This window comes from Thermothelomyces thermophilus, chromosome 5, assembly GCF_000226095.1.
Source record: "Thermothelomyces thermophilus ATCC 42464 chromosome 5, complete sequence".
NCBI classification, from domain to species: domain Eukaryota; kingdom Fungi; phylum Ascomycota; class Sordariomycetes; order Sordariales; family Chaetomiaceae; genus Thermothelomyces; species Thermothelomyces thermophilus.
Genome location: NC_016476.1, coordinates 3,110,960 through 3,131,414, shown reverse-complemented (window position 1 = coordinate 3,131,414; position 20,455 = coordinate 3,110,960). Strand labels below are relative to the sequence as shown.

The 20,455-nt window shown below is 54.6% G+C and overlaps 5 protein-coding genes and 1 non-coding gene across 6 annotated transcripts; 2 read left to right on the top strand and 4 right to left on the bottom strand.

Annotated features, from left to right (window-relative positions):
* Positions 1-520: 520 nt before the first annotated feature.
* Positions 521-3,621, bottom strand: MYCTH_2309051 (uncharacterized protein). Its single transcript, XM_003665347.1, has 2 exons — positions 3,305-3,621; positions 521-3,215 (listed from the first exon to the last, which is right to left on the bottom strand). Exons 1-2 carry the CDS (start codon positions 3,495-3,497, stop codon positions 679-681), a joined length of 2,730 nt encoding a protein of 909 aa, XP_003665395.1. The 5' UTR covers positions 3,498-3,621; the 3' UTR covers positions 521-678.
* An 829-nt stretch (positions 3,622-4,450) lies between these two features.
* On the top strand, positions 4,451-6,838 carry MYCTH_2067244 (uncharacterized protein; the record flags this gene model as incomplete). The annotated part of the gene is made up of 1 exon (XM_003665346.1): positions 4,451-6,838. The coding sequence occupies one exon, from the start codon at positions 4,451-4,453 to the stop codon at positions 6,836-6,838; it is 2,388 nt and encodes a 795-aa protein (XP_003665394.1).
* Positions 6,839-7,025: 187 nt separating this feature from the next.
* On the top strand, positions 7,026-7,136 carry MYCTH_t152. Its single transcript has one exon. It is a non-coding gene; the product is annotated as a tRNA-Leu (tRNA).
* An 866-nt stretch (positions 7,137-8,002) lies between these two features.
* Positions 8,003-9,984, bottom strand: MYCTH_2309049 (uncharacterized protein). Its single transcript, XM_003665345.1, has 3 exons — positions 9,297-9,984; positions 8,749-9,165; positions 8,003-8,452 (listed from the first exon to the last, which is right to left on the bottom strand). The coding sequence occupies exons 1-3, from the start codon at positions 9,662-9,664 to the stop codon at positions 8,356-8,358; spliced, it is 882 nt and encodes a 293-aa protein (XP_003665393.1). The 5' UTR covers positions 9,665-9,984; the 3' UTR covers positions 8,003-8,355.
* Positions 9,985-16,398: 6,414 nt separating this feature from the next.
* On the bottom strand, positions 16,399-17,683 carry MYCTH_2309046 (uncharacterized protein). The gene is made up of 3 exons (XM_003665344.1): positions 17,296-17,683; positions 16,958-17,215; positions 16,399-16,889 (listed from the first exon to the last, which is right to left on the bottom strand). Exons 1-3 carry the CDS (start codon positions 17,560-17,562, stop codon positions 16,626-16,628), a joined length of 789 nt encoding a protein of 262 aa, XP_003665392.1. The 5' UTR covers positions 17,563-17,683; the 3' UTR covers positions 16,399-16,625.
* A 764-nt stretch (positions 17,684-18,447) lies between these two features.
* Positions 18,448-20,067, bottom strand: MYCTH_2316003 (uncharacterized protein). The gene is made up of 2 exons (XM_003665343.1): positions 19,739-20,067; positions 18,448-19,679 (listed from the first exon to the last, which is right to left on the bottom strand). The coding sequence occupies exons 1-2, from the start codon at positions 19,812-19,814 to the stop codon at positions 19,306-19,308; spliced, it is 450 nt and encodes a 149-aa protein (XP_003665391.1). The 5' UTR covers positions 19,815-20,067; the 3' UTR covers positions 18,448-19,305.
* Between the last annotated feature and the right edge of the window lie 388 nt (positions 20,068-20,455).

Sequence of the window (20,455 nt, the reverse complement as noted above, 5' to 3'; positions counted from 1 at the left end):
CCATGGGGTTGCCACATGGCTTTCGTGCGGGACCAAAATTGCCGACTCGCCTCCGCTTGAAAAATGTTGAACCGTGGGGAAGGCTAGCAACGCGTAAGAGCGTTGATGGAATGGGATCAGACACAGCGAAACATCGTTTCGGTAAAGCCAGCATCGTCGATCCATGGTCCCCGCAAGTAGCGCAGGAACAGTTGCTACCCCTACCCCTGAAACCCCACCTCTGGGAAGCGCTACGGGCAGTTAAACCGGCAGTCAGGGTGAATGCTCTGCCGGCGTCAATGTCAGCCTCGGGCACCCACAATGACTGTATGTACATACACAGTAGACATGCCGTAGACACAACGGTCAATCGTACTCTGTGACTATTATCTTGGATGGCTAGCCCCCGCCTTGCATACTGAACGCGCAGCTTAGATCCCGGGAATGTCAACTAGGCATCTGCGTAAGAATAACCAGCCTGGAGAATTCAACCGCATCGTGTTAGAAACAAAGCTGCTGGGCCATGTCGTCACGATTTGAGAGGACAATATGCCGTGCTTTCTTTATTGGAAATGGATAGGCCAGCTTGCGGGAGTGGTGGGGCCAAGGCCTCCTCAGTACCTTCCAACTTGGCTTTTGAAGAGTGTCATGTGCCGGGATGTTGACAGCATAGCGTTTTGCAAGTTCACCTGTTTAGGTTCACGAGTCTTGCGTGGTTATGTTGTTAAGTCGAGGCTCTAGTCGCGCAAAGTTGGAGCGTCCGTGATCATCAGGATACGCCTTGAAAACTTCCCGTCTCATCAGGCGACGTGGCGCTCGACGTCCTGTGAAAAGCTCAAACTGAGCGAAGCCCTGCTCAGGAAGCAAATCCAACCCATCCATTGCCACCCAACCCCGATGTGCCTCTTTCCGGACCTGCTCCATCAGGGGACTGTTTAGAGTTTTGTATTCAAGCTCGAGGACAACACCCCCAGTAGGACTTTCCAGCCAATGGGGGGGAACTGTAAAATTTGGTGCTGGGCTGCCACCAATTCCATGCGTTGGTATGCAGGAGACGATCATGGTGGGAGGTTTGTATCCGTTCGGCCAGGGGTCATCGCGGGATCGGATGATGTGGAACCTTGCGTTGTCCTCTGATCCCGGACTAGCGCTGAACAACGGCAGTCCGTTACGCGATAATAGTGTCTCGAAATGCGAGACGAGCTTTTCAGCGTTGGCGAGCGTTCGGTTGAATATGAGAATGTTCTTGACTCCGAGCTGCAGCATCGCGTAAACAGCAGCTCGAGCCATTCCGCCGGCGCCAACAACAAGCCCAGAACTGCTGGGCCGCACAGCGTTGGCTGGGGAGAGGCCGCGGCGGATACATGCTCGTATGCCAATCCAATCCGTATTTTCCCCGTAAAGCGCCTTCACGGGGCCAGCCAAGTTCCTTCCATTCGACAGCAAGGCATCATCAGGAATACTGCCATCCGGGTTGGTTTCCCTCACAGGAATTAGAGTGTTGACAGCACCGATAGCTCTGGCATGCCTGCTTAGGGAATGTGTGAGGCTGATTATCTCGACCTTGAAAGGCAGTCCCACAGAGGCACCGGCAAAGTGCGGGTCATTAACGAGTTCTCGGAGACTCGCGATGTTGCTCGTCGAGTGAGGCTCGTAGTAATGCGGAATGCCACAGGCCTTGAGAGCGGCGTTATGCATTGCCGGCGACAGACTATAGCTCACATTGGCCCCAAAGACGTAGAGCCTCATTGGATGGTAGTAGAAGGATGAGTACAGGGCTTGCGTTGCCTCCCGAGCTGTAAGTGATGGATACAGGACAGCGGCGTTCTCGGATGCAGTTCCGGAATGCTCATCGCGCAAGCCTTGCGGCGCAACCGACGTGAGGACCTGATTGAAGCATGCCGAAGTCCGTCCAAGTATTCCTGTGTTGTAGACAATGAGCGGCAACCTCGGACCCGGCGCCAACTCCGCGGCATAGTGGACGAGCCGCACATCCAGGTTATCAGTGACGCTTGTTGCCCTCTTCGTGAACCTTGCGAGATCGCAACCGTTCTCTTGTGCCTTCTCATAGTATGACCGCCAGAAAGAGGCTTTCCACTGGGGAGGGTTTGAGTCGTGTAACTGAAGATTGCCCACAACTTTACAAGTCCCTTTTGAGCCAATGATGCCTGCAAGCAAGCGACCGTCAAGCCTTAGATCAACAGTAACATACTCGGGCACAAGCCGCAGGCTATGTTGCACATACGACAAGTAGAGGGACCGCCATGAGTCGTCGGACAGTGCCGCTTCGGGAAACACCACATGAAGGAATATGGGAATGACGGTGTCTCGTCTGAACTGGGCTACTGCTCGACTTATTTCGCTGGCTCGGTTCGTCGGGATTTCGGCAGAAGATCGCAAACGGCCGGCATCTTCGGCAACAAGATCGTCAACAATGATCTCTATGGCATCGGCGCCAGTTTCAAGCTCTTGGATGTCGATAGCACCCCGAGTGAATGAGGAGAGAGGTACAGAGATGGCGTAAGTGAACCGTCTCTCTTCGGCAGGGACACCGGCTAGCGGGAACGCAGACTCGATGAATGGGATGGACCCGCTTGGTAGAATCAGAGACAGAAACTTAAGGAAGTGCCTCTCGGCTCGCTTGAGCGTCAGGTATGGTGCCGTTGGCCTGTCGAGGTCCGCAGAGGGCGAGGGGGGCCGCTCGCTCGTGAATTCGTCAGGCATGCTGCAGTCCTCCGAGACGTTGAAGAATTCATAACGCGTGCATTTCCTGAAGAAGGTGCTGCTCGCAGCCAGGATGTCGCGAGCTTTTTGAATGCTGTCAATCCTCAGGTGGCTCTGGATAGCTTTCGGGTCACGCAAGATGTAGATAACGGGATGGACTCTCTGGAGCTTCTCGAGGGCTAACTGTATATCTTTTTCGATCCATGAACAGACAATGACAGCATTTTTGCGATGCCTCTCAAGAACGTCGTACAGGATGCTGACTTCACGCGCTTGGCAAGCTGCGGTGCCGTGTGTCTTTTTGTAGGCAGGACTGGAAGAACCTGCGACTTCTCGAAAAGCCATTTCAAGATCGACGACCTTGCGGTGCATGGCAGAGGAAGCAATGACAGCCAATGTGGTCTTGCCAGCACCACGGATGCCAGCAATGATGATAGATGCGTCCGGGTCGTAGCTAGCCGCTGCTGGCTTGGAGAGTTTGCGTGCCGGGAATTGATAGGCCGGACGGTATTCTGGAAAGCATTAGCCAGAGGACTGAGAGGAGGAAGGGCCAGAGATAGCATGGCATGGTGAAAGCCGGCGAGGTGATCGGGAGTCCTACCTCGAAGAGCTGCCTCGGCGGACACGGCCGAGCTTGCATTGAGCGGCGGTAGGCGAACAGGGTCTCTGCCCTCGGCGGAGAATGGCCGGGGCGCCGGAAGTGGTTCGGCACTTGTGCTTTGGGATGAGCCATCCGAGGAGGAGGCCATTGTGGCGTAAGACCGCTTCACCCCAGCAACGACGGGCGAGCTCATGGTGCCGTTACCGTTTTTGATCGAGGTACGGTGACTGCCAATGAAGCGGGGAGCATCCACAGCAAAGTATTAGGTACGGTAAGGTGTTTCCCGTGTCCAATGGATTAGGTTCTCGGGACAACCGCACGCGTGGCCAGCGGTGGAAGTCTGGTGGTCATCAGGCGAGAGTTTGAAACTGAGGAGCGAGTTGGGGGACAACGAAGGGCACGGTTCCCGCAACAGCCACAGTTTTCGCACAAAGAAAAGACCATGAATCGGGCACCATGCCATCCCGATTCACAAAGCCTGGATCGTCAGGACTGCTCGCTGGGGGTAGGTGGATGCACGAATGTGGATTCCCGGAGCAGCAGGCACCTGAGGCACGCAGGTTCGGTTGACAGCTCTATCCGGGCCAGCTGGAGGTGGAGCAACTCGACGCAAGCCCCTTGGGCGCGGGGCCCCTTGCAGGATAATCATTCACCCCGCAGATTCCCCGCTCGTTTAATCGCTTTTCCACCCGAACACCTGCGATTTCGCACCACTCCACTACGAACCAGGAAGCGATTCATTAGACGACGTTGGCGACGCAGGCTCAGCCATCTCCATCCAGTGTGGCCAAGCCTCGGTTTGCAACGGGTGTCAAGCCGCGGCCCAAGCAACTTTGGGAGCCGCACACAGACCAATGAACGCCAGACAGGGTGGACACTATCCAGAGCGCTGGGCGACTTCCCCAGAATCTCTCCGCAAATCGGGTCTTGTGGGTCCTCACGGAGACTTCTCCCAATGCTGGGTTTAGATCCTTGATCGTCTTCCGACAGCCGTGAACCGATCAGCGGCATTGGCTTCTTCCGGGACGGAATATCCAGTACTACCGGATACGGATGGTCTGGGCCGACGGATATGGTGCATCGGCGACTCTGGCATTGGTGTGAGTCTGTCCGTGTCGGCATCCCGACCTGGCCATTCTTTTCGCGATGCCACCGAAGCGGAGGGCGGTCGAAACCGAAACATCCAATCATCTGAACGGCATCCCGTTCGGTCAGGCTGAGGCACCACCTTCCGCAGTTCAACCTGCCCCCGTCAAACGCCAGAGAGTGTCGAGAGCTTGCGACCAGTGCCGCGCGGCACGCGAGAGATGCGATGGCAAACAGCCCGAATGCCATCCTTGCATATCCCAGAGCCGACCATGCACCTATGAGGTGAGCCCCAAGAAGAGGGGGGTCCAAACTGGTTATATTCGAACGCTTGAACTTGCACTTGGCTGGGTTTTCGAGAAGGTACCCGGCAGCGAGGAGGCTCTCGGCGCCCTCTTCGCCCACGAGGGTGGCCACGGGGCCCCGTTTCTAGCAGGACAGGACCCCGGCGGGGCCGACCGTCTGCAAAAGAGGTGGAGGAACAGCCGGGTCCACAGACGGATAGACCGCATCTTATCAGGTGAAGCATCGGCGCCTTCGCCGGAACATCACGCACTTTCTCCCTCAGCGGACGCAAGTGACAACGAAGGCAATCAAGCTCCAGCACGAGCCGAGCCAGATTCCGCTGTGCTAGACGTTGCTTCTGCTATCCAGGAGACGTCAAATTTCCGACGGAGAAACCTCGAACACTGCCCTCCGAGTGCGGAAGAGCGGAAACAAGTACCATCGGATGGCATGCGTACATCCCCCCAAGCGTCATCAGGGCGCATCAAGCTCCCCGCCAATCACTGGCGCTTGCTTGATATATATTTATCCTACACGCATTCCTGGTTACCTATTCTCGAAAAGCAAGATCTATTCCAGGCTTCATACGCTTATCCGGACGAAGGGCTCTCAATCGACCGAAGCGATTCTTTTTCTGCAGTCCATGCTGTTTTCTGGGCCGCGTTGGCTCTGGCATCCTTTCAGGATATTGGGAGCTCGAAGTCTACATCGTCAGATCACTCAAACCCGTCTAAGCTCTCCCCAGGCGAGATCTATGATACTGCTCGAGGTCTCCTCCCCTCAGAAGATGGGCCGTTTCAAATCCACCATGCACAGGCCTTCTTGATACTTAGTCTTGTCAATCTGGGGCAGGGCAAGTTGGCCAGTGCCGGACTCTTCGTTGGTTCCGCAACTCGGATTCTTCTCGATTCCGACTTGATTCGGCATGCCACCCATGATCAAGGCGACCCGAGAGTCAGGTTGGCCTTAATGTCTTGCTTTATGATCGACACAATTCTTTCCGTCCGATACAGCAGACCGCCCCATCTGAGGCCGCAAGACCTCGCGGCCGTGCAGCTAGTGTCTGAAAATGGGCATGACCAATGGGAGCCATGGACGCCTTGTGATGGTTTTGGGCTTGGGAATACTGGTTATTGTTCATCGCGCAGTCCTGCATTCCGCCTCAGCACCTTCAACCAACTCTACACTATAATCAAGGTTCTTGCAGAGGAATTGTCGACGAGGACGCAGCGGTCGGTATCCAGGGGCTCATCGAGCGCCTTTGTCACTCAGCTGCAACATGTGATAGACCCCAACCTACCTTTTAACAACTTTATTCTCTCCCCGGCCTGTGGTTCAATATCTGTGCCCACGCCATATTTGGTTCGAGCGACATACCTTTGGGCCAGCGCAATCGTCGAGCCCCAACGCGCAGGGACTCTTCTGCCCTTGCTTCAAGACACATTGGTGCAGTATCAGCGGCTATTCGGACGATCAACCACGCCTCCATTTCTTCACACGTGTGTTGCATCGTTGGAGAACGGCGACTACGTCTCCCACTGTGATGAGCGGAGCCAAGAATTGCTGCGACGTCTGCTGTCAACCTTTTCCTGCACACCTTTTGGGGGAGGGCGATCCTCCACCGTTCGCGACTCACATTCAAATCTCCTTTCTCAGGAGACGCAAGATACACTGTCCCAGGGTTTATCTCAGTCTTCCGCGTCGGGGAACACCTTGTTGATTCACCCCACCGCCATGATGCCGCCCCTCTACGGCAACCCGACAGGACCACAGCAACTACCATCACACCTCACCAACAAAAGTTACAACTCTTTATCAGGCCAAAACTTTCCAGAGATTTACCAACTTCAGTCTCATGGCCAACCCTTAACCATACCCCAGGGTAGCGACACGCTTACCCGTCGCTCTGGGAGCGATGTTGCTGCTATGTCTGGGTTGTCGACAGCAACGGCCCCATCACACGGCGACATGCCCTCATCCTACCATCTGTTTCCTCATACTAGGCTTGGACCGAGCCCTGACGTCGATGCCCTCCTCGATGATCTCTCATCGATCGAATACACCGATACGGCGGATGCGGATCCCCAATTTATGGCCAACCTCGGGTTCGCCCCAGGGTGCGATATCACTGAGATTTTGACACGCGGGTTTGGGGGCGCATGACTTGGATATCGTGTACTCCATCGTACCTTGGAATTTTGGATAATACGCTTTAAGTTTTTTTTGTATATCTCATTTCTCATCCTGAAGCTCCCGTCAATGTGATGGTCCTGTTTGAACTGGGAGAGGTTATGAATGGCGGGTTACGACATGCTTTAATCTAGTTTAGTGTCATGCAAAATAATAATAAGGCAAGATGGCCGAGCGGTCTAAGGCGCCACGTTAAGGTTCACCCTTAATCCAGATCTATCTGTAGATTCCGTGGTCCGAAAGGGCGTGGGTTCGAATCCCACTCTTGTCATATATTTTGCCGCTCTGCTTGCTAGGCGTAATTTTTTTTATCCCGTACATTCGCCCTCACAAATTTCAAGCGTAACCGGAATACTGCGCCTCGCGCTCGGCCGCTTAACTAGTACTGGCGTGGATGCTTCGGAGGTGGGATGCGCGAGACACTCAAGGTCTGGAGGTCTTCTTTTTAGCTCCGCCTCCTCTTAAGATCATTGGGGATGTGACTGGACTGGAACCAGAACACAACCCGCGAGCATGGTTTTGTAGCGAAGAGCAAGACGTCTATTCTGAGCGCTGGATCCAACGTAACAGCACAGGGCCCTGTGACAATAGTTCATGATTAACGTGATTGTCGTCACCGCAATGTTGAGAAGCATATTTAGGAGGGCACAACTTGTCATGAGGACCGAGGTTCAACGGGCGCAGAGTCGGGAATGCCAGGGTTGGAAACATCGGTAATAGGGGAAGGAGTGGATACGGCTCCGTGATGTTGCAGTGTGGTTCATCAGTGGCATTGGTGTTCTGTGGGAGTTCATCTGATTCGGAGTCTACACATGGCTAGCTTCACGTGCGCCAAGAATTGGGCCAACTGTCGCGCTTGGGCCCGCCACCAGGCACAACCGGACGGACGGGAGAGCGTTCGCACCCGTGGCTGAGATGAAAATCAGATCATTGGGGGGGGGAGGGGCAAACGAGCTGGGCGAAACAATCTACCCCGCACAATTCTTGAAGTCTATTTACCCTTGTGCAGCCCCACGATGCTTGAATCGGAATCGTCGGGCTATCGTTGCTTTGGGGACGGAGTCTCCTGCATACTCCGTAGTGAATAACGTGGAAAACGGACAAGTGGAACGGCTGGTGCAGAGATTGGGAATGCGGAGGAGGGACGTCAATGCGGATGACCCACAACGTGGGGAAATTGACCACAGAGTTCATCTGTTCTTCTTGTGGTTTGTATCATTAATAACAGCCGATAATATTATATATCCACTCTGTCAAGCCGGCTTCCCAAATCTCCACGCCCCACAACTTCGCCGTGGCAAGAATACCCGCAGGAGAGGAGGGACGGGTGGGAAGGAGGCATTGACCACATCTCTCCCTCACTGCCAAGGCAAGCAGCAGTTGCGGGTCCCATTCACAATACACACAGTCCCCAAGAGACGCGCGTTCAATTACTTTGAAAAAAAAGATCCGATTGTATAAAAAAGGACCGCACACTAGCGGCGTGTCATCTAAGCAGTGGTGCGGCTAGACGTCTTGGCAAGGCGAGCCTCACGACCCTTCTCGGACCACGGGAAGTGGAAGACAGGGATGAGGAAGAAGGAGTTGCTGTAGGAAGGGACTCGTGTTAGCCAATCGAGTTCTGACGAGACAACCCGCACAGGGCAGACGCTAGTGTTCGTGTGGGAAAAGGGGAGGGGGGGTTGTGTGTGGGTGGCGGCGCGCCATGGCGGCTTGGCTCCGTGGATGCAGGGATTGGATCACGATGATGACGATGGTGGCTAATTGGGGCAGAAACTCCAAGGCAAACAAGCCCCAAGAGTGTAGTAGAGCAAACAGAAAAAAAATTTAAGAGTAAAGATGAACGAAAAATGGGAGGAAGGAAATTAGACGGGAAGACGTACCTGCTATCGGCAATACCGGCAAAGGCATTGTACCAGGCCAGGAAGGCTGCGACCATGCCAAAGCCGCCGCCGGCCTGAGTGAGCTTCTTGGCCGATGATAAAGCGCCGTTGTTGGTGGCATATTCGCCGCAGGCAAGCATGAGGAAGGCCAAATCAAGGGTGAAGAAGAGCAGGAAGAACATGACGGTCGAGCGCAGGGTGCACAGCAGCAAGATAGTGGTGAAGATGAACCAGCCGGTCAGGAAGAAGCCGATGGCCGAGTTAACCATGTGCGGGTCGATGTCGGATGCCTGATCGTACGGGCCTCCCTTGCCGGTGATGTTCCAGTTGGGGGTCAGCAGGATGCCGTAAGCAATCCAAAAACCGCCGTAGGACGAGAGCGCGGTGGCACCAAAGGTGTTGCCGACGGCCATTTCCCTAGTGGAAGGAAGCGCAGAATGTTAGACTTTTTTTTGTTTGTTCTTTTCTTCCGAATTCCCTTTTTTTCCCCTTTCTCTCTTCTTCCAAACAACAAAAGGGACAGAGATTGGCAGGCGCCCGCGACTTACCACATGCCGGCGAGAAGCTGGACGAGACCGCCATAGCCGAAGGCGAGCGGGACGGCAATGTTGGGGACAGACACGTCACGCGCGCCCAGGTTGACGCAGGAGAGCACGAATGTAGTCAGGGCAAAAGCGCTGAGACCCAGCGGCGCAGGGTTGGCGAACTTGCGGTGCTCGATCGGCCGCCAGAGACCGGGCTGGAATTCACCACCGAAGGCGGGCAGGCGCGGCTGGTCATCCTGGTGGATGCTGGCCATGGGTTTCCGAGGGTCGAAGCTCCGGTGCTGGACCGTGTTCACGCCATTGGGGTTCGCGGCGCTGGTGGTCTCACCGATGTCCTTCTCGACCGCCGTCTGCTGCACCGTGTCGGCCATTGTGTGTTTGTGCTTGATTGGTTGGGGGGAAAATCTGGATCAAAATGCGAGGAGAACTAGAATGGCAGGGGCCTTGAAATAAAAGAGAACAAACACCTCCACGAATGCGATCTGTCTTCGCGATGGGCTGGATGAGGAATATCACGAGGTGAAGGTGAAAGTTGAGAAACCCAGGGAGCAAAGACACCAGGGTCAGAGAGCGACCGAGGGCGACGGCCTCATATACCCTGTGAGGGTTTCCGCCCGATGCACAATGGCTTGTTGGTCCTTTGTGGGGGGGGGGGGGGTTCGCCATGCAGCGCAACATTGATCGCTCTGGGGATCGCCAAAATCCGACGGGGACCCCATTGAGAAGACGAGCGGGTTGCGGGGACCGGGGCCCTGCACCCATCCTACCCTCCCCCTGCCACACAAGCCTGGTCACTGACAGGGACAGTCTGGAGCGGTCTCTGATAGGGTCAAGATCATATTCCCGGACAGATGGATATCCATAACTCTGCAGCTCCGGGGGTATGCCGCGACTGGGCGGGATATTGGGGCGGGGGGCCGATGGACACCATCGTCCCTGTGAACCATCTGTACGCTGCTTGGCGGTTCTACACTCCACAGATGGAGGTATGTGAGGACTTTGCAGTGTACAGTGACACAGTACAAAACTTTTTCGGAGAGCGTGCCGAACTCGTGTCATGCCGTCATGCTCTGCAGGTGCTCCGTACAACAGGCAACCTCCCTGCACTCATTTGTTCCGGGTCGCCGTTTCTGCTGGAGACTGTCAGGGGAGGCGAGCCCTACTAGCGAACGCGCTAGCTGTTCGGATGGGGGATGGAAGACTGGGGCATCAGCAAGAAACCCAGTTCCCTGCTGCCGCCGCCATAGTATACGTACGGAGCTGACCCCAAAAAAAAAAAAAAAAAAAAATATTGGGCGCCTCGCGCTAAAACGCAGTCGAATCTTCCGCCCTTAATGCCTTCAAACAGGTGGATATGTGTAGGTAGTAAGGAACTGCGTCCATAGATATATTCAGGCAACGTCGCTAAGGTAGTGGATGTGTAAGTTCGTCGCTTGGCTGTTCGCGCGGTCACGGGAAACTTGGGGAAGATGCTGACCTCAGAGAGGTGCGGGGCGATCTGAGAGCACAGCGAACTCCCGTCTCTTTTGTCCGAAACAGAACACTGATCGGTAGAACCACGCACTACACTAGGCACCCCAACCCAGAGAACATCACGTCAGCGTCAAGAAACGGTCTCCGCAATACCAAGCCAAGCGCCAAGGTCACGCCATCCCCAGACATCCCCAGACGACGGGAGGCTATTGGGGCGATCCCCGAACAACGTCTGGGGCAAAGGAGAAAAAAAGAGGCCCTGGCGCCCGGCTCAATGGAAAAAAAAGGCACGGGTCGGCTGGTGAAACGAAGACACGTGCCTGCTGCGTTTACAAACTACACTACAACTACAATGGTGTAGCGCATTTTTTTCGACTACAACTGTGTATCCCCGTACGCACACTACACAGACCCCAAGGCCAGGTGATGTCCGTAACCCTTGGCTTGTCGGTTGAGTGCCACATATTCGCGAAATGTCTCCCAGAAGCGCGTGCAAGCGAATCTTGATGTGAAGCGACAGGGGTAGTACATGTCCATTGCCTGAGAACATGCCATGTACCCCTACACTACATCACAGGTGTAGCATTGGACGGAGTTACTCTGGAACCCAAGAGAGACAGAGCACGCCGAGATTCTGGAACACTGGCCAGGCCGTGGCGACGCCGGCTGCGTCTGGTGCCTGTCTTGACCGACGGCTTTCGTGACGGCAAGTAGTAGTATGGCCTCCGTTCAAGTAACGACACTACACTAGTATACGGGTACTGCGTATTTGTAGTATTTTCCGTGCAGCACGCGGGGTGGACAAAGTGAGTGCTTTACTTCGTACTGTACATACATACTCCAGTGAAAGGTAGCTGAGGTATGTTCCTAACTTATAAGCTCGAGGTAAGGTATGTTCAGTATGTCCCCAAGCATGATCGGGTTCTTCGACGGGATGCTCATTGGGTGGACACTGCGAACCACAATCCCAAGACATCGAGAACAAGGAATGAAGAGCCGCCAAGCTGTACCAAAGGCGAAGCCGCCATTGCTCGTTTACAGTTCCCGCTTACGAGTGCCGGCTCGGCATGCGTGAGCTGCCGCTCCAGGCCTTTAAAATACACTAGTGTACTCCGCAGATCAACTTAACTAGATGGGCCGATCTCGCGGGGAGAAGGAACGAAGAAGACGCTTCCACCCTTTGCGATGATGCCCAGGTGATGTCGGCATGCCAAGGAGTAGAACCCCAGATGGGGTCGTCCCCATTCCCCCGGATTGGGGGCTGATTGACGACTGCTCTGGGCCTCTTCGGTCAATCGCCATGGGTCGCTGCGGGACCGGACCCGCACCCCCAACCATTCATTGGCGGTCGTGTCCGAAAGACGAGCTTGGGGGGCCCCCAGCTTCTTTTGACCAGGCTCGTTGCACCTTCCTGTTGGGGAGTCATCCTGTTACAGCGTAGTCACAGTTTTTCCGCAGTCTTCCACAATCAGGTACCGAGAGACACTTGAGACAGTTCATTGGTTCTTCACACGCTGCGGCTTCCTACTGGTACATTATGTACAAGTACGCAGCGTCCTCTTTCGATTCCGCAAGGGTTGATCGTCCCGTCTCCATCTCAGTTGTAGTGTCATGTGTGCTCTGGAGTGTGTGTACTGTACACACTGCAGCAGAAAACAACAAATGCCAAGAGGGGGAAATACAGTATGTGTCCTGAAACGTGACTGTCAACCTCGGCAACACGCCCTGAACAAACATGACCGCCAGAAAGAAGCCGGCGTCGAGTCGCCATGCCTCTATTGACGAAACTCAGCAATGCTAGAAAACATTTGTAGGTCCGGCGATGGTTCCGCGACGCAGCGGGAGTGTCGAGTCGGTGCGAGACGAGCCAAAATATCCCCAAAACATTTTCGGGGTTAAAAGACTACTCGGTACGTTGGAGGGTCGAGGTTGGGTAGAATGAGCAGGACGCAAAGCTGCCTTTTACGCACACAGTCTTCCTGCTCCCAATTTCGCCGGTGTGTTACAGTCAGCAGAAGAAGCCCTTGTTTGGTCGATCTCGGCCCTCACCCGACAGCCACTGGCAACGATTTGCTCGTCTCCACAACGGACCTGTTGGTGCACTTCTTCCCTGCAAGTTATGTTCCACGGTGGGGAGCACTCTGGAGACACCTCTTTTGGCCCAGCATGCCCGTGCTTGAATCGCGACCAGAGAGCACATCGTGATCTCGGGGCAGATCTCTTTGTCCCAAACCGACCGATCCCAAGACCAGTCTGCGCAACGAAGAACCTCCATCACTTGATCACCTGCAATTTCCAGGTTCGACGAAATAGGCATATACAGTGTTGAGTATATCCAAGTTCGGGTAACATGTCCGATTGGGGACTTGGAGCGCAATGTTGTCAATTTTTTCTCTTTGGCTCTTTCAGCTCTGCCAAACCCCTTGTCCTTTGTCTTGTTCTTTTGACAAGGAGGAAGCCGGGAAATATCCCCCATTCGCTTGGCTAAACTCAGGTAGTGTAATATTTGAGTTACACTGCAACTCCCCTACCCTTCGTGTACTGTGTACGCGACTCGAAGGGTGTGATCTTCCCATCCCAATGGGTAGGTTTCCCGTCGCGCTTTGCCTTCTCTGGTCGTCTCTGGCCGGCCCAATTCACGCGATCACACCCACCCTGAATTACGGCCCGGGGCTGTTGGTGGTCTGAGCCGAGAGCCCAAACCCCGACGAAACTTTTTTTTCTGGATGCTTCGAGTGGCGAGCCGTCTGGCTTGCAGACCCGAGACCCTCGATGCGGCCCAGCGTCTGACACTTGGCCGGCTGGTGGCAATTGCGCATCGGCCCAAGCCCGACTGTTTCTTCGGAGCTTGCGGTTGACCCAGCCGTATTCGCAACAGCAGCGAAATGAGAATGTATGTACATACATACATCATGAGGCGATGACTGGCGTCTGGTGCTCTTTCCGACCGAACTCCGCGTGGATGGCGACGGGGACTACGGGCTGACAAATATCCAACCGCATTCAACATTTCTTGTGGGCAACTTGCCCTACAATGCTGTGAGCACAACTCTATCTCCGACTCTCCGGCGTCGCTTAAGCTCTTACACAGACAGATTAGCGTTCCTAACGTCCAAAGAACTCGCAAATTTTGCGGAGTAGCTGACTCTGTTGCTGCTGGCCGGGGTGAGCAAACAACCCTCCTCGCCTTCGAGAATCCGGCAACCGGGCCGGGTAATGGCCTGTACAGTACTGTATCATGAAAGTCGGAGGCTTCGAGTGGACTGTACTACAGGAGTGGCCCCATCTGCTCCTGCAGTTTCGAAATGCGTTCCAGCATGCCAATTGCCTGCACGAGCAGTGTACATACTAGTACCTTAGGTACCTTTGCTGATCCTGCACTTCAAGTAGTGTTGTACCCAGCAGCGTCTCTACTGCATTGGTTGATATCGTCCGCATCCTCCTTCCTCCCCACTGACTTGCGGCTCTTGTGACACAATCACCTTCACACTACACTGCCAGGCGTGCCACGGTATGGCCATATCTGGAACGTATACCTCGCAACAGGACATTGTACGGATAGAGCGAGCATCAGGACGACAACGCAGAGGTCTCTGGGTCTTTTCTCTCACACCCATTTTCACCTATTTTCTTCCCTTTTTACTTTTTCTTCCTTGCTTCCTTTCCTCCCTCCGCTCTTTCCTTCCCTTCCTTTTTTGATCTTTTGCTTTTCTGCCTTTCTCCCTTTTCTCGGGTCTCTCACAGAGCAACATCACTACTCTCACCAGCCTCCTTCAAGCGGCCTCAGCAGAACAGTGCTTGAGCTTGACTTGGCACCTACCCCCTTTATACGACACAGAAAACCAGGGAACTTCTTGCTGGTCCGTGGGGCTGCTGAATGTGTTACGATCATCCCGGTATATGCAGCACTGGCAGGCGTAGGCAGCCAATCTGCTCAAGGAGCTGTGACCTGAACAAGCCAGGGGACTGCCGATCTTTGTTTTCGAATCAAAAGTCTTGCGGTACACTACTTGGAAGGGAGGCCGCTGACAGTGTCATAAGTCGAGCCCTCCGTGGCTCTGCTCCACCCGAAGTATTGCCTGGACATATCTTCGGGGAATAACAGTCTGTACCGCGTCGCCATGAGTGGAAGTTTCTTCCCAGCCACTGAGTCTTCACCGTGAACATATCGATAGAGACGAGAGACCCTTTTGGGCCGCCGAAAGCATACTTCGTCTTGTTCAACTCTTCAGCCCGGTACCTTGGAGATACCAGGGAAAGCGAAGGTACTTGTTTTGGGCGCTGAAGCGCCAGTCATGGATCGCGACGCACGTAGGGCCCAGGGGTCCTGCTTGAGGATAACAATGAACCCAGTTTTCAGAACACACGAGTATAGAATGCACTTTTTTGGGGATGGTACGGCAACGCCGCCATAACCCTACTCCTTTATCCCGCCTGCAACGAGGCGAGCCATCCCGGTGTTGCGCTCCAGTCTTGGGTGCGTGCATACATACATAGGTACCGAATCATCGCCACCTCTTCTCCAGGGAACAATGATACCCAGTATGATTGCACTCACTCACGTTGTGACCGGGCCGACCTTCCTTCCCCACTGACCTGGGCCGTGGCACTCGAAAGCCACCGGAAGTAACCAGAAACTTACATTGTTTAGTCGCGCCGAATCCTTCCTGCGCCTCGCTGCCAATCTAAACACCAGTCCTGAACAATCCCCTCTGGGCATGCATATGCTGCGTAGAGGGGTGTATAACTTCCATCGGCAGAAGCCCCCCTGTAACGACCAACCGACACCGAGCCTATGATGCGTATACATTCAGGTCTCTTTGCTCGACCGTAACATCCAGCCGTTGATACAGAACCTCAACCTAGCTGCTTCCCCGGTTTACCACGGACAAGGCGAGGCCATCGGAGGACAACCCACGGAAGGTCTGACCCGACGCCGGGGACAGGACAGTACACAAACCAACGCGGTAGAGGCAGGTGAAAGATCAATCTGTAAAATCACATTTGTTTTCGAGAGGGTCAAACCGATCTCAGTCCATTGTGCTGGAGCCAGTCAGCAACACGAAGCTGTAAGACATTCACTATTCTTGTCAACATATGGCCAGGAAACACCAGGAGACACGGCGCTATGCGGCTTCGATATGATCGATCATAAGTCAGCGGCTCTCAACGCCATGCCTGGCGAAGTAGCGACGTTGAGACAACATCTTTGGAGAATTAGACCGCACGGACAGAAAAGCCCAGCCCATATATTGCCCAAACATGCGCGACTATTTACAAGACTCACAACGCTGGGCAACACTTGCCTCGGGATGGCGTTGGTGCGAAAGGTTACGAGCACAGAGCCGCAACCGATCAACTCGACATGCATAGAGATTGCTGTGTCTTGGCGTGATGGTTAGACATAGAAAAGGTGAAACGGAAAGGTCTCGAAATTGAAGTATTGCGCACCGGCCAATTGATACGGACGAGAAAACGCCGAGCTCTTGCGAAAGCAACACTGCACAGCACCAGAGCTCGTTACCTTTGAGCGGCTAGCTCAAGGGGCACCTCATCGCTCGCAAGACAACCACGGAGGGCAGGCATCTGAAAGGATTCTCCTCGCTGCCACACTCAGTTCACCATAGCCGACAGCGGCCCGCGAGTCATGGATACCTCTTGCAGAGCGTAGTCAGTCAAAACACTTGACCAAGCGCGAAGAAAGGGTCGTTGACAATTCGTGAAATTGATCCAGGCCGATCGTGCTAAATTTTCGACAGCCTCAATCTATGCCATTGCCGGAGCCCATGCAAAGTCAAAACCCACAGACGCCCCAAAGCACCCTTCCCCGCTGATTGAGCCTCACCCTCATCCAGCACCTTAATGAGCGTACCGCTTGCCGTCCCGGAGGGTATCGGCATACTCCTCCAGAGGGCTCCTGATGAGCTTCGTCTCCTTCCAGAGGTTGGGTGTGAGGAAGCCGTAGGTGTGGGAGACGGCCGCGAAAGTGGCCTTGAGAGTGTTCTCGAGGGTCTTGGTCGAGCCGGAGGACGAGGTGTAGGCATCCTCGACACCAGCGAGCTGGAGGAGACGCTTCACGGCGGGAGAGGCGACGAGAGAGGTACCACGGGGAGCAGGGATAAGCTGAGAAAAGGGTTTGATTAGCACACCTGAAACCAAAAATGAAACCACCATTGGAAAGGCAAACTTACGCGGACGGTGACGGAACCGCACTTGCCGCTCTCCTTGGTGGGCAGAGAGTGGGGGAGACCAAGGTTGGCGCCCCAGTAACCACGCCTCACGGGAACCACGCTGAGCTTAGCGATGATGATGGCGGCACGGATGGCGGTCGCGACTTCCTTGGAAGTCTTGATACCGAGACCGACGTGGCCCTCCGAATCACCAATGATGACAATGGCCTTAAAGCGGGTGCGCTGACCGGCACGGGTCTGCTTCTGGACGGGCTTGATCTGTTTCGGGGGGGAGAAGAATTCCAAGGTTAGAAACCGGCCAAAAGCGACTTGGTCGACCCGAGTTTCGCGGTGCGCACCTTCATGACCTCATCCTTGAGCTTGGGCAGGAAGAAGTCGACAATCTGGTACTCCTTGATAGGGAGCGAGTGAAGGTAAATCTCTTCCATGCTCTTGATCTTGCCGGCCTTGACGAGACGACCGAGCTTAGTGACAGGCTGCCACTCCTTCTCGTCGCTCTTGCCGCCGCCCCGGCGTCCACCGCGGCGACCACCACGGCCACGACCACCACGATCGCCACGAGAAGCGAAGCCGCCGCCACGGGCACCAGTTCCACGATCAGCCATTGTTGCGATTTTCGATTGTCGTTGAACGGTTGTCGTCGTGGGACTCGGTCGAGCAACTTGGGTCGAGTCGGTTCGTTTTGCGGGTGGGGGGAGCTTTTTGCTGGGAAATTCTGGTGTGCCAAGCACCAACCCTAAAACTTTTGTGGGGCCCTCAATCCACGGCCGCAATTCGTTGAGGCTGGCAGCTGTGGGGCGGCCGGCAGCACCCGCTCGGCGGTTTGGCGTTCACCTGCCTCCGAGGTGAGCGGCGAAGGAATCTTAATCGCCGAAAGGGGAGAAATTCAAGACTACTCTTATTTATGAATATCGGATCTCGACCATTCTACCAGAACCAGAACCCACAAAGCGACTGGCAGATGTGATGTCCAGAGCATTATTTTTATCCTTTTTTTCTTGGAATAAGACGCGAAGCGTGCTTCGACACGAGGCGCAGCGTGAAGAGGCGCGGCATTGCGTGACCAAGTCATACTTCATTAAGGAGGATATCACTGGGCAGAGTTCCAGCTACCAAAGAAAGCCCAACCATCTATGATCCCGTCCCACGACCGTAACGCCTAGCCCCCGGAGTTACAGGCTTATGAACAGCCACAATAGGATGTGAACCATCGCCTCTCACCTCCAGCAACAAGACAACCAGTCGAGTCCGGACGCCACAGAAGAGTTCCCTCCATCCCCGAAGCATAACACCCCGCAACCCATCTAACGTCCATCCCACCCCCTTCCTCTCCTCGTCTAGGCGCTCTGGTTCGAATCCATCTGTTGCAGCTACTCCTTTCTTGATTCAACGATCAGCGTTCCTCATTACCTTTCGCTTGCCCCCAACGGTGGTGACATTGACAAACCGCCGGTTGTACTGCTCTCGCTTGTGGGCGCGACTCTTGGGCTTTTTTGGTTTCTCTTGTGGCTCAACCTAGAAGGGGCAAGTTATGTCAACCGCGATGCTCTTGGGTGTCATTGTTCACGGTACATCAAGATAGGATATGCCGTACCTTTGGGGTCTGCGACTTGACCTTGCCTGGGTATACACCGGTAACAAGAGCTCTCTAGCGAAACGATGCATCACGCGGATTTCGCGGGACGCTCCCAAGGGGTTGCTTACCAGCGCGGGCAAGAGAACCATGTGCTTTGCCCATATTGAGACCCGAACTTCGAGGTTGAAACGATGTGACCGATCTGTAATGCACAATCACAGCAAGAGGGGTGAAAGTACGGATCCAGGGAGCTGAAGTCGAGCACAAAGATGTCGATGGATGATGATGATAGAGCTGTGGCTTGAGTTGACCTTGTTGGCGCGTTTGTATCTTACGCCTCAGTTACCGGTGTGACTCGACACCGACGCCTCTGTTTAGCCGATTTGCCACTCTGGCACAGATTCCTGTCACCTCGGGAGAGAAAGTAAGACGGCCGGGACCCAGACATGACCTCCGTTTGAAACATGAACAAGTGGGAAAGAGAGGTTTCAAACGAAGAGTGAGCGAGGGCCAACACTGCGGTGAACTGGTCGGGTGATCCGTGCCAAGACCACCAATTCATCGGTATTTATTATGATGGGTCTCTTCGGGCCATTTATCACCAAGATGGTTTTTGGCGGTCTTTCGAGTTTCGCTCAGCAGCCATGCCCTCCTTTCACAGCATGGTCGATATCAAGTTCCCACTTCCTTCGTTCTCGGTAACGCGACGCTCCGAAGCCTCTTTCTGTATCTTTTCCTCTCTTCGCAATCCCCGCATCACTAGGGTCTACCACTATGCAACGGCGTGGGGCTTGGGATAAGCGGTGGTGCTGTGCCCCCGGCCGCGCATGAAGGCCAGGGTGTCGACAACAACGAGGAAGGCAAAGAGCGCCCAGATGAAGAAGCCAAAGGCGATGGCCGCCTCGGTAGAGCCGCAGTACGTGTCGCCGCCGCATCTCGGGGAGCCCCACCAGGCGGCGAGGGCAATCGAGCCGGCGAACCAGAAAATCATCGTAATCCATTCCAGAACCAATGCCACCACGCCATGGAAGAAGCGGGCAAAGTAGAGAGGCGCCAAGAATACGTAGGCAAGGACCAGGAGGGACCAGATCGAGTTGAAGAGCATGAAGGACAGCACACTCGGCGTCCCCCACCATGGGCTGACGACTGTTGACGACTGATTAGTTGTTCATGTTCTCTGCCGAGGTTGGTTGGTGTTGACTTACGGTAAGCGGTCAAGCCCAACTCAATGACTGCAAAGACCGCAGTGATGGCGTGGACTATAGGAACAAAGCGCTCCATACTGGCTGGCGATGCGTTTTTTCTTGTTTCGACAGCGTATTGAATATGTTGCCGAATGTTTGCCGTGAGTGCAGAGTATAATAGTACATGTAGGTATGTATAGTACACGGACGGTGCTCCGGGATCACTGATGAACTAAGACGCAGACAACGAGAATCACCGCTCCGACGGGTTTGGCAGACATTTATAGCCTGCGCGTTCTCGCTCGCTTTTTTCGTCAGTTTATGAGGCGCATGGCGGGTCAAGTGTGAAGCCAAGGAGGGATGACGTGGTGCCAGAAACGATGGTGTGCCATGGCCACTGGTAAAACTGGGCATCCTTACGGTGGAGCAAGGCTTGTACATACATACATACAATACTGAGCCGGTAATTTTCGGTTTACACTACGGATCACTACTCCGTAGTACTACAGAGGAGCTAGGGGTTCCAGTTCGGCTCTTTCAGAGGCGGGGTGCAATACACTGTTCCGAGTACGGATTACAGAATATTGTGCGAGGATGTGGCACGAAGAATGGACCGTGACGTCATCGAGCACCCATCCCACCAGTGCTAGACTGGAGTGGGGGTCGCGCGGCTGCGAGCGCTGCCACGAATCTCTCTGCCACAAACTGAAAGCCACACCACTCCGGACCAAATGCGGG

Bases quoted from the DNA above. Each gene is read 5' to 3' on its own strand.
- MYCTH_2309046 (XM_003665344.1), bottom strand. From the start codon at position 17,562: ATGGCTGATCGTGGAACTGGTGCCCGTGGCGGCGGCTTCGCTTCTCGT. The intron at 17,216-17,295 runs GTGCGCACCGCG...CCCCCGAAACAG, and splicing joins TCAAGGATGAGGTCATGAAG to ATCAAGCCCGTCCAGAAGCA. The intron at 16,890-16,957 runs GTAAGTTTGCCT...CCCTTTTCTCAG, and splicing joins GCGGTTCCGTCACCGTCCGC to CTTATCCCTGCTCCCCGTGG.
- MYCTH_2316003 (XM_003665343.1), bottom strand. From the start codon at position 19,814: ATGGAGCGCTTTGTTCCTATAGTCCACGCCATCACTGCGGTCTTTGCA. The intron at 19,680-19,738 runs GTAAGTCAACAC...AGTCGTCAACAG, and splicing joins GTTGGGCTTGACCGCTTACC to TCGTCAGCCCATGGTGGGGG.
- MYCTH_2309049 (XM_003665345.1), bottom strand. From the start codon at position 9,664: ATGGCCGACACGGTGCAGCAGACGGCGGTCGAGAAGGACATCGGTGAG. The intron at 9,166-9,296 runs GTAAGTCGCGGG...TCCTTCCACTAG, and splicing joins CAGCTTCTCGCCGGCATGTG to GGAAATGGCCGTCGGCAACA. The intron at 8,453-8,748 runs GTACGTCTTCCC...CCCTTCCTACAG, and splicing joins GCCGGTATTGCCGATAGCAG to CAACTCCTTCTTCCTCATCC.
- MYCTH_2309051 (XM_003665347.1), bottom strand. From the start codon at position 3,497: ATGAGCTCGCCCGTCGTTGCTGGGGTGAAGCGGTCTTACGCCACAATG. The intron at 3,216-3,304 runs GTAGGACTCCCG...AATGCTTTCCAG, and splicing joins CGCCGAGGCAGCTCTTCGAG to AATACCGTCCGGCCTATCAA.